This window comes from Xiphophorus maculatus, chromosome 1 (genome assembly GCF_002775205.1).
Source record: "Xiphophorus maculatus strain JP 163 A chromosome 1, X_maculatus-5.0-male, whole genome shotgun sequence".
NCBI classification, from domain to species: Eukaryota; Metazoa; Chordata; class Actinopteri; order Cyprinodontiformes; family Poeciliidae; genus Xiphophorus; species Xiphophorus maculatus.
This window is the reverse complement of record NC_036443.1, coordinates 5,587,534-5,604,102: the sequence shown is the minus strand read 5'-3', so window position 1 is coordinate 5,604,102 and position 16,569 is coordinate 5,587,534. Positions and strand designations below refer to the sequence as shown.

The window sequence follows — 16,569 nt, the reverse complement described above, 5'->3', positions numbered from 1 at the left end:
TGTCAGTCCAGATTTCTCTCTGTCCCATTGGATGGAAGACTCAATTGTAGGCAGGGAATGTGATTACGCATCACCGGGGCGGGACTATTGTGTCTAACAGGGAAACTACAGAAAGGCAAGTATCTCTCCTAAAACCATCGAACTTCTCGTCATTTATTGACCAGAACCACTCTTTACTCGGGCGCTCCGTACACCAGAACAGCAGCTAGACTCCGACGCGTTGAAACGAGTTTGTTTCCGCTTCAGGAAAAGGCCGGCTCCTGCCGAACAACTGCCCAAAGTTAACAGGCTAACAGTTAGCTTCTTGTGATTGCCTGACACTTCCGTAAAGAACACAGAAATAGTCCTGAACGTCACAGTCCGCATTCAGGTCGGATTGAACTTTTTTATTTAAAAAAAATCCCAGCTGCCTTTCACTATAGAGACAAAGACGTCCGCATTTTCTGTTGCGCCAAATGACTTCACCGGTTCAAAACATGTTCGGTGTCCATGTAAGACAAAACAGCTCCGCTCGTTCCGGAAAACATCTTGTGTGTTTTCATGTAGAGAGAAACTAACACTGAACTGAGCCCGTTTTAAGTTAACAAAAAAAAAATTCAGATTTTTAGAAATGGGTTCAGAACCATCATCATGATTTACTTTGGAAGAAAAAAATAAAAATAGTATATATATATATATATATATATATATATATATATATATATATATATATATATATATATATATATATATATATATATTATCGTTGGTTACATGTAGTTGCAATTCTACTGTTCAAATAATAATAGTTGGACAACATGAGTACAAACAATATGACCTTAAATGAAGATTTCTAATTGATTTCTCCGACTTCAAAATCACGTCTGTGCAAAAGTCTCCATCTCAATTTCCGTAATAATATGTTGTTAACAAGAATGGGGGGAAAAACCCCCAATAACGACTGACATCCTGGCTGTCCACAATATTGTGAAGACTCCAAACTACAACCACAGTAGCAAAAATAAAAAGCAATTTTGTAGTCACCGATCAATCAATCAATCAATCAATCAAATTTTATTTGTATAACACATTTCAGCAGCAAGGCATTTCAAAGTGCTTTACATCATATCAAACACAGAAACACAAAGCAACATAGAATCAACAATCAAAAAACGACATTAATTCAGGTTCCATCAATAAATTTGTAATTGATTACGTTTCAAATACAATCCTAAACAGGTGGGTTTTTAGTCGAGTTTAGAAGGTTTACCTGTTACACTCCTACTGTGTTATATGGAACAAAATACCTGTTGCTATTTTTATTCCCACTCACGCTCACAATCACACAGTTTAAAACGATGTAAACAGCGTTTTAATGGGCTTCTGGCACAAGGCTCCGTACACCTTTTTCATGGAATTTCTAGCAGGGACTCCACCGTCCCTCACGGATTTTTGTGCAATTCTGTGGTTCCTGTTAGTGTCTAGAATTTACAGGGTTTGTGTTCAACTGACCGATCAGTCAGTTGGAGCACAAACGGTAGCTCCAGACATGTTCAAATATTTTAGACACACCGCTGACATCTGCAAATGATAATCCAAACGAGTGGGAGCTGAAAATTATATTTCAGTGAGCAGAATTATTGATGAAGATTTGAAGAATAAATAAACATCTGACTGCTTATATACTAGATATGTAACAACAAGAGAGAATTTCTGTACACTTTATGTTAAGACAAAATGATTTGCTAGTGATAGTTTACTGATTCATTTTCTATATTTGTAATACGCACAATCTGTCTTGTACATTTCCACTTTGCTGTAAACCACCCTGAGCTTGGTAATCTCAGTCACGTTAGTCTTGTTGTCTTCCCAGATGGCTGCGATCAGAAAGAAACTGGTGATAGTGGGTGATGGAGCCTGTGGGAAGACATGTCTGCTCATAGTGTTCAGCAAAGATCAGTTCCCTGAGGTCTACGTTCCCACCGTGTTTGAGAACTACGTGGCAGACATCGAGGTGGATGGTAAACAGGTGAGCTGACGATTTGATAAAGTGTGACGGTATTCATACATTTTCAATTTAAAAAATACTCGACTTATTCCAAAGAGAAATGAAATGTTGTTATTGCTCATAACATGCACGTTTCTGCAGGGAGGGTTTTGTAGTGGTTTGTCCTTTCTTGTAGACGACTTCATTGTTGCATCGAGTCTGTTGTCCAGGTTAACACTCAACACAAATTTATGCTTCAACACAAAGCATAAATACCTTCATTATTTTCAGCACCTTCATTATGTGTCATATCAGGACAACAAGTCCATAGTCATCGAGGACCAATGGGTGTCCCGATCGTTGGATCTGTCTGGACTTGAATCCAGCCGATCCTCCTTGTTTTTGAAGCCTGTGATCTTCTTCGTCCCTGACCACACATCTGTGATATCGTTTTGTTGGACCTGGTTCTTCCTGTACGCCTCTTTACTGGCTCTAATCTTGCGTGAAACTTGAACATGAGCCTCAATAATTCCCCGTTTCCCTCCCTGAAGGCTCTTCTTTTTTTCCTGGTTATCAATTCGGTTACACAGTCAGCCATGTCACTGATGTCCTGTCCATGTGGTTGGCTCCATGCATCCCTATCTATAACATCAAAACAACCCGCCATGGCTGCTTCTTCAGCTTCCTGTGACCGTCTTCTCACTGCATCACGTCTTCATTACAGATTCTGAACAAGGGGTTTATATTCTGAGCAGGCATCAAGATTGTGAGCGAATTTGCCAAGAGGAGGTCTTGTTTTGGGGATGCATGAATCCACGACATTTGCATAAAACCAATCCAACATTTTGATTTCTCTAGAGCAGCTAGCAAACCGTTGAACCATTGGAAGTGTAGCAGAGAGTGAGACCTGGTTTAAATCATCAGCTTTTGCCACAAACACATTGAGATGTTTTGTACAAGCTTGAAAGCATGTAAGCTGATGACATCACATGAAGTGTTGGTGACAGCTGATGGTGGAGTGTTAGTAGTTGCCAGAGTAACATGGGTAAACTCGCTTAGCAAGTAGTATGGGTGAAACCTTACTAATTAAAGCTTAATATCTGGGCCGCAGAGACGACTCTTCACAGGATCTTGTCCTGGATTATACAATCTGTGGTCTCTGCTAATTCACCTCCTTTGCTTTTGCCACTCCTCTTTAAATCTCTGTCTGCCTCGATGGTCAGAGAACTGTTGGAGTCTGGGATATGATCCTATAGCTGTGACTCAGTGAAACGTATAATACCGCATATCCAGAGTGCTGGCTGGATCCTTGTTAGCGACTGGAGTTCATCCAATTTGTTTGCCAAAGATCCTACATTCCCTATTTTAATGGATGGAAGAGATGGTTTGAACTTCCTCCGTCTATCCATCATCTGCCCGTTTGTCAACTTGTCTGATTTGGGGTTGCATTTGAGGTATTACTTTAAATGTCTATCAGCTGCTTCCAGTTGTAGAACACCTCGTTGCAATGGCAACACATCACAAATGTCATAACAGTAAAAAAAATCAACGTTAGTTAGAAACGTTGAAGCCACGTTGAAGCCTGACACTGGAACAACATGAAAGTGGTCGGTGACTTGCATGTTGAATCGACGTTAGTGTTTCAACCATGACTGTCACTATATCAATGTTGATTCAACCATCATCTGAATGTGGATCTACTGTACATTTGTGTTGCTTTTATATTAAATCAAAGTTAAGGGGTCAATAATGATTCATGTACGTTTTTTGGTCTGATAGGTCTACATCATAACATACGATTAAAAGTTTCTTCACTGGTGTTAAATGCACCATTTTGTTGGCAGGCGACGTCATTCAAAATGATCTTACATGACCATATTTCCAAAAATGTGTGTACACAAACTTAAAAAATTACAATATGGCATTAATATTACTTTTTTTTGTACCCTCTTTTGTGGGTTCTAGTGTCCCTTATATGGTAGTAGGCTGACAGGAAAGGGGGAAGGAGAGGAGGGAAGACATGCGGCAAATATCGTCGGGTCCGGGAGTCGAACCCGCGACGGCCACGTCGAGGACTGAAGGCCTCCAAATATGAGTCGCTCTATCCCCTACGCCACCACGGCACGCCCTAATATTAAATTTTGTTTAAGAAAACAGGCATAAACATATTTAACTCCTTTTTGACTGTCGGAACAACAGTCTATTGTTTATGGAAGAACAGCATTCACGAGGTTAAGCTTTGTACTGTATGAACCAGGGAAACAGAACCAGTTCGGGTAACCCAAGTTTTACTCTGGTTGGCGTCACTTTGGTTCCTTGATGGCTTCCTCCAGTTCTGGCACGTAATGAAGCCACTTCCTGACAGTTTCACTGTAAGTCCTTGTCAGTCAACTTTGGGTCAAACGGCTGAGCAGGAGCTGAAAAACACAAAAGTAAGAGTGTGAAAGACGCTGGTCAGAAAGATGATAAAAAACATTGAAATATTAAATAGTGTACTGGTTATAAGTCTGAGAACAAACATACAAAGCGTACAGTTCCCTTTGTACATTCACAGTTAAATTAATAAGGACACGCTAATGACTATTTATGAATATGTATCTTACTGTTAGTTGACATATATAATCACATTTACCTGTCAAGCTGCAGCATAGTGTAGCATTTATGATGCTGCACTCGTATTAAAATGAGGCCATCAATATTTAAAGTAAAAAGCTGTTTATCAGAAGACCTAAAGATGAAACTCAGGGAGGATCAGGGTTGATTTTAACACACCAGAGACAGAAAAATAGTGCAAAAGGTGATTTGTATTGTAGTTGGAAAAATGATTTACAATTTATGCAGGATTAACGTCCATCAAACAACTGGTTCAATCCTCCATTAATCACAAACGTTTCCAAACAAGTTGATGATTAAATTCATTAGGAAATATCCACATGCTGATAAAGTTTCCACACAAGTAGTAACGGCCCAGTTGAGCTTAACCAGTAGCCAATCCAAGAATCAACAGACTGAATCAGTCGTTAGCAGGTTTAGATCAGTGTTTCACCTGCCTTCCATGTTTTAGGTGTTTCCTCTTTGCCACACAGCTGGATTGAATCTGTGGGTCACTAACAGCCTTCTGCAGTTCTGGCTGCAGAGGAGCTCATGCAATAGAGGCACATGTAATAAAAAAACAAGTTATTCCAAATGATTTAAAGCCGACCTGCAGCAGTCAGCCCTAAACTTCTTTGTCCACCACATGCTCTCCCAGACCAAACAGTAGACCCTGCCCTACTTTTAAAAACTCAAGTCCCATGAAATCTTGCATGCTCAGCAGGCAATTACTCTGCATCAGACTCAGGTAATTGACATATCGCTCAGATCAGACGAAACACTGGAAGGTCATGCTGAAGATACGGAGGATCTCTGTTCTCTGATCGCAAGGTGTACATAATACCCAGGTCCCAGACAGTAGGTATGATTTAAAAGGGCCTAAAGAGGCATACTTCTTGATTTAAATAACCAATGTCTGCCTTTGAACCCAAGGCTTGGGCTAGTTTTTGTGAAATGTACGACAAAGCTTTATGAAGACAGCTGTGTGTTTGTTGTCTTGTCGCAGGTGGAGCTGGCTCTGTGGGACACTGCGGGTCAGGAGGATTACGACCGTCTCAGACCTCTCTCGTATCCAGACACAGATGTCATTCTCATGTGCTTCTCCATCGACAGCCCCGACAGCTTAGGTATGACTTCTTACTCGTTTGTTTCCTGGATTTCTCCGCTCCCAAGTAAATCGCAGTTCTCCTTGCTCCTCACGTAGAGAATATTCCTGAGAAATGGACCCCGGAGGTGAAGCATTTCTGTCCCAATGTGCCCATAATCCTGGTGGGAAATAAAAAAGACCTGCGAAACGATGACCACACCCGCAGAGAGCTGGCCAAGATGAAACAGGTCGGTGAAGCTTTCAGTTCATAAAGCTTCTGCTTGAACAAATTTCAAATATGTTCTACTCAATGGGAACGGTTCAAACGTCACATTTCCATTCAATCGAAGCACGGCAACAAATACATTTCACACCATGTGTCATGGATTATTGAAGTCATTTCATACAAAAGAGAAAATGCCACATGAACAGAGAAGAGCAAAATTGTGTCACTATACACACACACACACACACACACACACACACACACACACTGCAGAGTTGAAGTGTGGAGTCAAGTTTCTTAGAGCTACACTATGTGCTTGCGTGGTGTAGAGTACGCCACTGGAAAGTAGGGAGAAACCAGACAAAAGTCTAAAAATCGTAGCTCCACAACTCTCCGAATCAGATGAACAGTATTTAAAATGTATGTTTTTTAATGGCTTAAAGCAGGGGTGTCAAACTCCAGTCCTCGAGGGCCACTGTCCTGCAATTTTTAGATGTGCCACAGGTACAAAACACTGGAATGAAATGGCTTAATTACCTCCTCCTTGTGTAGATCAGTTCTTCAGAGTCCTGCTAATGACCTAATTATTCTGTTCAGGTGTGGTGCAGCAGAGGCACATCTAAAAGTTGCAGGGCAGCGGCCCTCCAGGACTGGAGTTTGACACCCGTGGCTTAAAGCATGTTGAGCTGCCTGCCTCTAAAGAAATTAAAGATGGACTCCAAAGAATTATGGTGTTTAATAAACAAACATGGCTCTAAGTGTATGTTCACACCAGTCGTGTTTAGTCCACCTTAAAGTCTAGAAAGATTGGTTCATTTGGGGGAAGTGTGAATGCACAATTGACCTCTAATGAGAACCAACAGAGCTAACGCTGGTCAAATGCATATGCAAGTGGATCGAAGACCCCTCCAAAATTAGGAAGCTAACTACAGGAAGTGAGGGGCATTCTGGGTAAATGCAACCAAAACAAACGCCTTGTGCTAGCGGGAGAAACGGCTCGTGGTATTTTACCCAAGGCAAAAAAAGGAAACCTCCAACTGCTAAAATCTGACGCCACTCAATTTCTCTTAATGTTTCATGACGGTAGAAGTTGCGCTCAATGTTTGCTTTCTTCAGAGGTTTTCATGTTGTTTCCTTCAGTGGTTCTCGGTGCAAAAGGCTTTTCAAAGGGGCTGGTTCGCTTGACACGATGCAGTGTGAAAGTGAACCGCACTAGCTGAACATGAAACACATTTGCAATTAACAGGTGTGAAAACACCCTAAAAATGGTTTCTGGTAACTGCTGACTGCAGCGTACCAAGTAACTTGTTACTCTTTTTGCTTTGACTGAATCCAGTTTTGTTTTTCTTCTTCATGTTTTATCCAATCAGGAACCGGTGAAGACGGAGGAGGGCAGGGACATGTCAAACCGGATCAATGCCTCTGGTTACCTGGAGTGCTCAGCCAAGACAAAAGATGGCGTGAGGGATGTTTTTGAGATGGCCACCAGAGCGGCGCTGCAGGCCAAGAAAAGAGGCAGGAAGAGTGGCTGCGCTCTGCTATAGAGAATCCATTACAGAGTCCATGGTGGGAAGGGAAAGGCCGAGCAGACCTCCTGGGTCTGCTTTGTCACCAGAGCAGGCAGACTTAATTTGCTCTAACTCAGATGAGTCAAAAACATGCTGATGTCAGCCAAAGGGAAAAATTAACCAAGATTTTTTTTAAAAAAAGAAGAAAAAAGAAAGGGATAATTATGAACGTAAGGCTACATGTTTAGCTATAAATTCACCGTAAACATAAAAGACGATATAAAAGAATACAGAGAAGGGAACATCTCAGATTGTTTCTGATTTTGTTTGGCTAACAGGTTTTTTTTTTTGAAAGAAAGTATCTGATTATGACATAAAGCATCTATAAAGTAGGTCACCATAATACTCCCACCTGTTCTGAATGGGTTCATTTCGTATTCTCCAGGTTTCTTTACTTGTGCCTGAATTTCTGTTTTATAAACTGTATTTGCTGGCTTGCGTTTGGGCTTCAACACATAACCATGTTAATTCAGTTAGCTGAAATGATCTCGGCTACACAGTCAGAAAATTATGTTTTTATTCCTGTAGACTGCAGAGTATTAAATTATCTTTTGTTTTGTTTTGTTCCAGGCCTGTGTAAACACACAGCTCTGTTAGTTCAACTGTTTTTACGAAATGTCGTGTTTAGTGCAGAATCACATTCAGCTAGAATTTACAGATTGGCCCCTAGACATCATGCAAGCCTGCATTTCTCAAAGTCAATCATAAACCCCCAAATTCTCCAAATGAAAGTCACACACATATATGTAACTTTTAGTTATTACTGAGATATTTCTATGTGTATATTTTCTGGAAAAGGAGAAATAATTCTAGATAAATATATCAAAACTAGTAAGCACATACTCTGTGTGTAGTGACAGCTTTTGAATACTCCTCCGCTTCTTTTTCTGTATTTAAAGACGTCTAAAAATGGCAAATATCATCTAACTTGTGTATTAACCCGTTTATTTTGCTTGAGGACTAAATCGAATGGAATATTAAAAGTGCGAGGAGCAGTTTTTAAGATGGGCTGGAGAGGCAGATCTCTCCGTGCTCTCTGGTCTCCTGCCACGTTGTCTCGGTACTTTCGGTAAAATCTGTCACCACAGTCAGCCGTCACGCTCTGCAGAAGCCGGGCTGTTTTTGTCAGAGCGCTTAGTTGTTGCCTCTGTAGGTTTTTCCTTTGCAACAGAACGACTTCTGCTTCGACAAACCCGGAAACGTACAAACAAACTAACAAAAAAGGCCCGTCTGTGTTTCTCAGGATCGTGTTGCGCTGATGTGACTCCTGCTGTTCAGTGACAGATTCTGCTGAATTTGCTGAACCTCATCTACTTTGTCGTTCTCCCATGATTTAAAATGGACCGTTTTAATTTCAGCTTAACGTGTTTCCTGTCTGCAAGCTAACTCGCCTCCTCTTGGGCTTTCTGTTACTTTATGTGATATTCTACTGGCTTACCTTGTACTTTGCACAAATATTAAACATTAGGTCAGTGTTGTGTACACTCTGGAAACCTTCTGAAATGCACACAGCTCCTGAGGGATTTGTAAGACAGTTGTTCATTTATACACAAAACCTTTCTTGAAACTTCTGCAGATTTTAATGTATTTTAAAGGAAATAAAGTCAACAGAGAAAGGCGCTGCGGTTCGTTCTCGTGTGATTTGTCAACAAGATGATTTCAAGTGAAGTGTTTCACAGTCAAAGACATTCATGTTTTCTAAAACGGTAACAGAGCTCTCTCATAAAAACGGATCAAGATGTAGGAAAGCAGCTTAAGCGGTCTAGTTATTACCAGTTCCTGTTTTCCAGTGATTTAAGTGGAGCCCACATTATTCATTTACATCCAAACATGACAAACTGGCAAAAAAAAACAAAGAGCTGAAAAGATGTACAAATGTGAGGTCAAATATTTGTTCTGTGAATATTTTCCACCCATTTGTCTCTGTGCCATACAGAATATCCAGGTTCAGAGGAGGCAACAGGTTTGATCCAGTTTTGAAGTAGTAGAGAATGAAAGTGGTGTGGGCCTCTACAGTGTCAAAATTGTAAGGAAATACTTTAAATCTATGTGATATTGGTAAATATCGGTTATCAGCCCCAATTTTCATGTTTGTGCATCCGTATTTAATAGGCTATCAAACAATTGTTGAGAAGCAGCTCACTGCAATACAAAGTTTCCCCCATAAAACTTGCCAAGGCTAGTGATGGGGCCTCTGGGGCCTGATGGGGCCTCAGTTCACCAGCAGGCTGCCATGTTTCTGTATTGTATACTTACTGGAAGACCTCGTAGATTATACTTATCACACATCTATAGGCTCTTAAAAGCGACAAACCAAAAGTACAAGTAAAATATAACATTTTTACTACCATCAGTAGATTCTGTTAAATCCCACCTAAGTAATCATCCAGTGGTCTAAATGTAATGCTGGTCACATTTATAGCTGAACTCGGCAGCTGCTTACGGTCCTCCAGATCTTCAGGGCACCTGTAAATGCTAAACATTTTAACATCTAATAGATCTAGAATTTAGCAATTGTTTATTGAGAGTTACAGTGTTGTTAAATTTGACTTCATGGTTTCAGAATAGACAAATTAAAATATTTTAAGATTTTAAGGAGCTAGCAATGTGAGGTGATTATGGACGGATCCTGTGCTACGAGGCTCTTTACACTGAAATTTCCCACACTCCTGGAAGGCCTCGGAGGACCAAAACTGACTTCTTGGCCCTAAGGTGAGGAACCGCTTTGGGTGGCTGCCCAAGTTGCCCGTATCAGAAACCGCCACGGTCTTCAGATGAATCTTCCTTCCACTATTTTAGTTTATATAGTAACTATTTATATAATAGTTTATTTATATACTGTTTATATAATAACTATCTAGTTTTTATAGTTTACTGCCCAGAATTATTATTCCAACAATCCCTGCTGAGGTGAAGGTGAGCCAACAGTTTATGTTTGCTTTTATTAATATCTGATATTCACAAACCAATCTCTCATTTAAGGTCAATCAATGCTAATGGTGTGTCCACAATCATTTCTGTAAATGCTTGTTTAGTTTGATTAATCTTTAAATAGATTCTAGGTGCCCTTTAATATTATTGAAAAGCTGCCATTTTGACAAATGCAGAAAACATTTGACAAAACTCCTGCCGGGCAGTTGCAGCCATTTTCCCTGTCTGAGCATAATGATTAATACGCTTTGAAGGGCAATTAATAGTCCATTTAATTTATTTTTATTACTGGGTTTATTTATTTTGGATATTTAAAATGTCTTCCAGTTCCAGTGTTTTATGTTCTTTTAAAACTAAAGTTTATTGATCTTTGATAGGGTGCGCTTGCATTATTTATCCATTATTCATTCTGAAAATGGTCTCAAAACAACAGTATTTATCGCAATCATTTCTAAAACAATTAGTCGTCCAACAAAATCAGTTATTGTGACAGGCCTGTCTTCTGGAAACATTTCATCATCAATCTCCAGTGTTAAAAACAGAACAAGACACAAATTGAGAAAAAGAAAATCTGGCTTTTAAACAGCTGGAACCAAAAAAAACCAACAAACAAACAAACAGGAGGTCATTTCATTCAGATAATGTTAAACATTTATGATTTACAGTAACTTAAGAAGGCTGTGTTCAAAGAAGGACGAGTCATTTCAGAGGTGAGGAGCGCTTTAAGAGATGACGAGAAGAAAAGGCTGAGGAGGAGGAAGGAGAGCTGGGTGAAGTCTGGGCGATCATCCTCAGGTCAGGTTCTGCACCTCGGCATTCCACCTTTAATTCCTCGTCGTACAGATTTGGAAGAATCCCTAAATAATGAGCAAAATCCCAACTTCAGGGCTTTGATCCATTATATAAACATCTCTGAGATGTTCCAAGAGTTGAGGTAGACCGGATCCGTCCCAGTTCTGACGCCCAGTCTGCTGTTATCAAGTGACCAACTCCCCTAAATGCTCGGCTCCGAGTTACCGGACTCCAAGATGGCCTCTGCATAACTGCTTCTTGGGTCTACAGTGTTTGATGGAGTCCCGTTACAAATTCCTGATAGTACGGTTCTGAAATGAGAAGCGTCGTCATGTGTCAAATACGTGGCTGATTTTATTTATCGCAGCGGTGGCCGTTAACAGCCACAAACCTGTGTCCGGCTCGATGAGCGAGTGTCGAATGAGAAAGTCCAGGATGACCAAGGCAGAGTTGGGCTTGAAGTCGTCAGTGGCCAGCAGTTCCTTCACCTGAAACAAGACAAAGTGAACTGAAGAGGCTCTGGGAACTCTGGAAACTCTGGGAACGCTGGTCAATTAAAGGCCTGACCTCCTCTATGGGCAGCAGGTAGAAATCCTGAACTTCTCCATCTCCTACGCAGGGCACAAAGTCCAGGGGAAGTTCTAAATCGAAGACAAACTGGCTCTCTGGGAAAACCCCCTCTTCATTCTCGTAGGTGTAGCTGCCACAGGCATTCCAGTAAGTAGAGGAGGAGATTTGAAATATCTGGGGACCTTCATGAAAGTAATCTACGTGGATGATAAAAAAAGGGAGAAATCCTGGCAGGAATACAGGATGTGTTTCTCAATGCTATGTTGTTATTAAATTGACCATCAGTAGTTTTATCGAGTCAATAAATTCAGCTCTATTCAGGATTTGAACATGTAAACAGGCAAACATGTATTCCTCTCAGAAAGCTCCGGGCAAGACACCAGGTTGCTTACAGGACAATTGGTGTGTTTATGTGAGTATGAATGGGACTGTAGTGTAAAGCACTTTGAGTGGTCAGTGTAACAGGAAACTAGGGCTACACTGACTGCAGTCTTCTAGCCAATCACCAATCTTTAAAAAAGCCTCACCTGCCATTTTGTATTTTGGCCAATGCAGATTGTTTTGTCGTAAAAGTCACTAAAGATAGTGACTAAGTTGGCAAAAATGGGGTCACTGTAGTTTATTCACTCATGTCCAGGTGTGACCTGATGTGACCTCTGTCAGCCAGGCCCTCTCACTGCTGAGCAGAAGGGACAGCGGCTGATCTTCAGAACTTTGCAGAAGCGAATAACATCAGTTTTTATTTGTTTTGGCCAATCATCAATCATCCAAAATTAAGGCGATCTGAACCCATTTATCAGTTTTTCTTCAGACGAAAGGTTTTAAAACTACGGAAGAGGATTAGGGCCACCGAAAAAAAAAAGGAATTGTGAGATTAAACTCAGAATTCTCACTTTAAAGTCAGAATTCCTTTTTTTTTTTTTTTTGGTGGCCCTAATCCTCTTCCATATAAAACCCTTTTTGTCTGGATGTGTGCAAATTAGAAAACTCAAAAGCGACAAACAGGAAAAGTCAAAAGTCAGTGAATTCTTCCAGGACTCTTCTTTAGTTTTTATTGGGGAAATCAGTCAAAGGGATGAATTTCATGAACTCATAACTCCTCCAGTTTACTGCCAATAATCAGTAATGATCCAACATGTAGACATACAGTAGCTACTCCTTTAAAAAGATTTTTTCTGGGATTATTTGGAGAATAAAACTCACCTTACAGTCGATACTGGCGACGCCTTCGCAGCGATGTCTGCTGGGATACAAGCTTCCTCCTCACACTCTTTGATCAGAGTGTGTTTGATTCCAACATCAGCAGCCAGACCACCAGCCGCCTGGGGAAAGATAGGAAGAGACTACTCAGTAGAGACAGAGTGCTCAAACTTTAGAGGAAGACTGATTTTCAGATTCTAAAGTCTCTTTATCCATATGTAAGCTCTTAGTCAGTAACTGAAATATTTCCCTTGTGAGTCTGTGGCTGGTTACAATTATTTTCCAGTAGTTGGTACAGAAATGTTGAGTTTAGGTTGCGATAAAAGAAATTTCCCAAATTTGATCTACTTATTTTTTCCAAGACAAAAGAATCAAGACCATAACTGTCACTATTATAAATCATTTCATTTTCAAACTTTGGGTCTGGATTTAGCGTTAGGACTTAGTGATTATTCTTTAATATTACTTAAATATCGACAAAAGCTTGGATCCAGCCATGTTACCTTTACTGCATAGATATCTGACTTGTATATCAACATTGGTTAAAAAAGTGTTTTTTTCCAGTTCACAGTATTGATCGCTGTTTAAGTCTTAGTTCTGCACCCACCATGTTGTCCAGCCGTCCAGGATACGTCTGCTTGGTGACGGACCGTCGGGCTAGCCACATGCTAATCTCCCCGCTGCCGTTCACAGTGTATCCATTAATATGAACTCCGTACCTTTTAACACCAAAAATACCTGCAGAACAAGAGCGCAGTCAGGTCAGGCAGCAGCAGCAGCAGCAGCAGCAGCAGCAGCAGCAGCATCAGGGTCCAGACCTCGGTGTGATGAAACGTACTTGTGGCGGCTCTTTCCATCCACATCAGAGGCACGTCACAGAATCTCTGTTTCACACTGTACCTCTGAAAAATAACACTGCTTTAGATTTGATTGTGTTATTAGGTGAATCGAACTAAGACTTTTCTGTTTAAGGTCAGATAGGATGAGTCAGTGTGTTTGATAAACGCCAAGATAATAAGATGAGTTTGTGTCCTAAAAATAAACGTGTTGGTGTGAAAATATGTGTCTCAACCCCAGGACTAAAGCAAAAAAAAAAACAAACAACAACAACCAGAAAGCATTGCTTATTTATTTAAGTTTTTTTTTTTAATGTTTGCATTTTTTTTAGACTTTATAGTTGGTGTTCAGGTATTAATCTTAGTCTTTCAATAATACATAATTATCAATTGATATTTTCAAATTTCCAGTAAACTTTAAACATTTTTTAACTGAAAAACACGACGGGACGAGTGACTAACCTGGCACCCCAAACACCGGGCTTAGCAAGTTTTACACCCAGCAACAAAGACTCTCCATTTTTGGAGATGTGACCTTTTGAGAATACCACCCATTTGGGGCTGGCTGCATCATATTGTGGAAGACAGGTGGCATCCAGCAAACCATCAGAACCAAAACGTTTGACCAAAGTCATTCAGTTTAAAAAGCAATTATACTAAATACAGACTAAGTATATGCAGACGTACCTATTTAAAGATAGCTTTAAAAAATATCTCACCTTATTTTAATAATATGCAAATAGAAATTGTATGGGCAATTCTATCTGACCTAAAACGAGAAAAGTTTACTCTGATTTAACATTTAACCGTGTGGGGGGAAAAAAATTAGGTTACATGCCTACGTAGATTTCTGGTTTCAAATGGACATTTGGGTTTTTCATATTTTAGACGGGGGAAAGTCGTCACAGATCACATCTATTATCATTCCACATGTAGTTGGAACTAAGATTTATTCCAGTTTAATGTAGTCATATTGGTGATTATAAAATCCTCACGTGCTACTAATGATCAGGGTGTGTGAAGTCTGACCTCATCCCTCCATCCTCTGAGGCAGGTCAGAGAGCTCTCCTGCCTGAGGGCCCCTAAAACATCGTTCACCGCCTCTGACCTCTTCTCGTAGCAGTCGAGGCTGGGACAGAGGGAAACAGCGCCCCTCTGTGGCGGAAGGAACACATCCGTGTGTGGCGTGAGCAGAGAGACGACATGGGGAGGAATCCAGCCAACCTGGGCTCCGTCTATCTCAAACCTGAAGCAGCTGGACCGACTGGAACCTGCGAACACAGCTCTTTAAAAACGGCCCCGTGTCGAAGAAGTGAATGTGTGGCGCTTCACTTGAATACCTGCTGAATAAAAGTTGTTCATTCGCCGAAGGAGCTGCAGTATTCTTTCGGACCAGGCGCTGGAAGCCATATTAGACACAAACGTCAACATGCGTTACGTCAACAGTCAGCTGTGCAGTGCGCATGTGCAGATGTGTTGGAGCGGTATACGTCTTCTTCTTCTTTTTCTTATGGCGATTGGGAAGCAACGTATCAAATGGATTGCAGTACCGCCATCTAGTGGAGTGGATTGTGGACCGGGATGCTACGTATACATTACCCAATAATAATAATAATAATAATAATAATAATAATAATAATAATAATAATAATAATAATAATAATAATAATAATAATTCTATACCCTTTCTATCAATTTCGTTTTCTTGAGGTATTTCAGTAAAGAACAAAAATATTCGGAAGTAGAAATTTTGTCCAAAATATCTTGCATATTTAACTGTATATTATTGTCTTGTAGTTACATATTCCCTTCCCTTCTCTCAACCGAATATTTGGAACAGAATAAGACATCTTTTACTGTCTCTTCTTGAAAACAAAAATCACATTCTCCTGTTGGATGTTTTCCCATTTTAAATAAAGCACTATTTAACCCTGTGTGACCAAAACATAATCTGGATATTATGGTTTCCTCCTTTCTATTTCGCCCTGTTCTCTTCATTACACCAACTTTTCCTTGAATACTGTAAAGCCGCCTGCCAGTTTTATCTTCTTCCCTCTGTTTCTGCCATCTTTCCTCAACCTTTTGTTTAATAATTGATTTGATTTATTCTTTACTGAATGGTACCAACATATCAATATAACTATCTGTTTTTTGTAGCTTGTTTTGCATATTTGTCTGCCAACTCATTTCCTTTTATTCCTACATGTCATAATATCCATGTAAAAATAACTAATATACCCATCGCCTGAATTCTATAAATTAATAACTGAATCTCTAATAAAAGGTCTGGTCTACTAATAGAATGATTATTTTTAAATGAATATAATGATGAACTTGAATCAGAACATATTATACTTCTTAGTGGAGAAACTTCCTCAATCCATCCTAATCAGTCCATCCTAAAGCTAAAATGATTCCCATCATCTCTCCTGTATAAACTTAATCTCCATCAGTAATTCTTTTACATTTTTAATAATAAATTCTGCAACAATGAATGACACCCTATTATTGATATTAGAGTTTTTTGAAGCATCTGTATAAACTTGGACGTATCCATAGTACTTATTGTCTAAATATGATTGTGCTGAACATGAATCTGAAAGGTTTAATTTTTCCCTTTTCTGCAACAAAGTAAAATCAACAACACTGTTAGGAAATAGAGACGGACAAACTGGTGACAGAGGAACTGCTTGATATTTATACGAGATAAATCAAAGTCTTTTATAATCTTTTCTATCTCCCAGCCAAAAGAATTAAAATAATTTTTTCCCTTTTCCCAACTAGGTTTTAAAATTTCTTGA

At 39.8% G+C, this 16,569-nt stretch overlaps 2 protein-coding genes across 2 annotated transcripts; one reads left to right on the top strand and one right to left on the bottom strand.

Annotated features, from left to right (window-relative positions):
• The first annotated feature begins 49 nt into the window (after positions 1-49).
• LOC102234531 (rho-related GTP-binding protein RhoA-C) lies at positions 50-9,058 on the top strand. Its single transcript, XM_014470929.2, has 5 exons — positions 50-115; positions 1,853-2,008; positions 5,565-5,685; positions 5,763-5,893; positions 7,242-9,058. The coding sequence occupies exons 2-5, from the start codon at positions 1,853-1,855 to the stop codon at positions 7,413-7,415; spliced, it is 582 nt and encodes a 193-aa protein (XP_014326415.1). The 5' UTR covers positions 50-115; the 3' UTR covers positions 7,416-9,058.
• LOC102234281 (nudix hydrolase 24, chloroplastic-like) lies at positions 7,585-15,227 on the bottom strand. The gene is made up of 8 exons (XM_005804835.3): positions 15,109-15,227; positions 14,798-15,039; positions 13,771-13,834; positions 13,540-13,670; positions 12,936-13,054; positions 11,730-11,862; positions 11,554-11,650; positions 7,585-11,473 (listed from the first exon to the last, which is right to left on the bottom strand). The coding sequence occupies exons 1-8, from the start codon at positions 15,197-15,199 to the stop codon at positions 11,427-11,429; spliced, it is 924 nt and encodes a 307-aa protein (XP_005804892.3). The 5' UTR covers positions 15,200-15,227; the 3' UTR covers positions 7,585-11,426.
• Positions 15,228-16,569: the final 1,342 nt, after the last annotated feature.

What these genes read in the sequence shown, in the direction of transcription:
- LOC102234531 (XM_014470929.2), top strand. Translation starts at nt 1,853, where the DNA reads ATGGCTGCGATCAGAAAGAAACTGGTGATAGTGGGTGATGGAGCCTGT. An exon ending in TCGAGGTGGATGGTAAACAG is followed by an intron (nt 2,009 to 5,564) that starts GTGAGCTGACGA and finishes GTCTTGTCGCAG; the next exon opens with GTGGAGCTGGCTCTGTGGGA. An exon ending in AGCTGGCCAAGATGAAACAG is followed by an intron (nt 5,894 to 7,241) that starts GTCGGTGAAGCT and finishes TTATCCAATCAG; the next exon opens with GAACCGGTGAAGACGGAGGA.
- LOC102234281 (XM_005804835.3), bottom strand. Translation starts at nt 15,199, where the DNA reads ATGTTGACGTTTGTGTCTAATATGGCTTCCAGCGCCTGGTCCGAAAGA. An exon ending in GAACAACTTTTATTCAGCAG is followed by an intron (nt 15,040 to 15,108) that starts GTATTCAAGTGA and finishes CTGTGTTCGCAG; the next exon opens with GTTCCAGTCGGTCCAGCTGC. An exon ending in TCAGAGGATGGAGGGATGAG is followed by an intron (nt 13,835 to 14,797) that starts GTCAGACTTCAC and finishes GTTATTTTTCAG; the next exon opens with AGGTACAGTGTGAAACAGAG.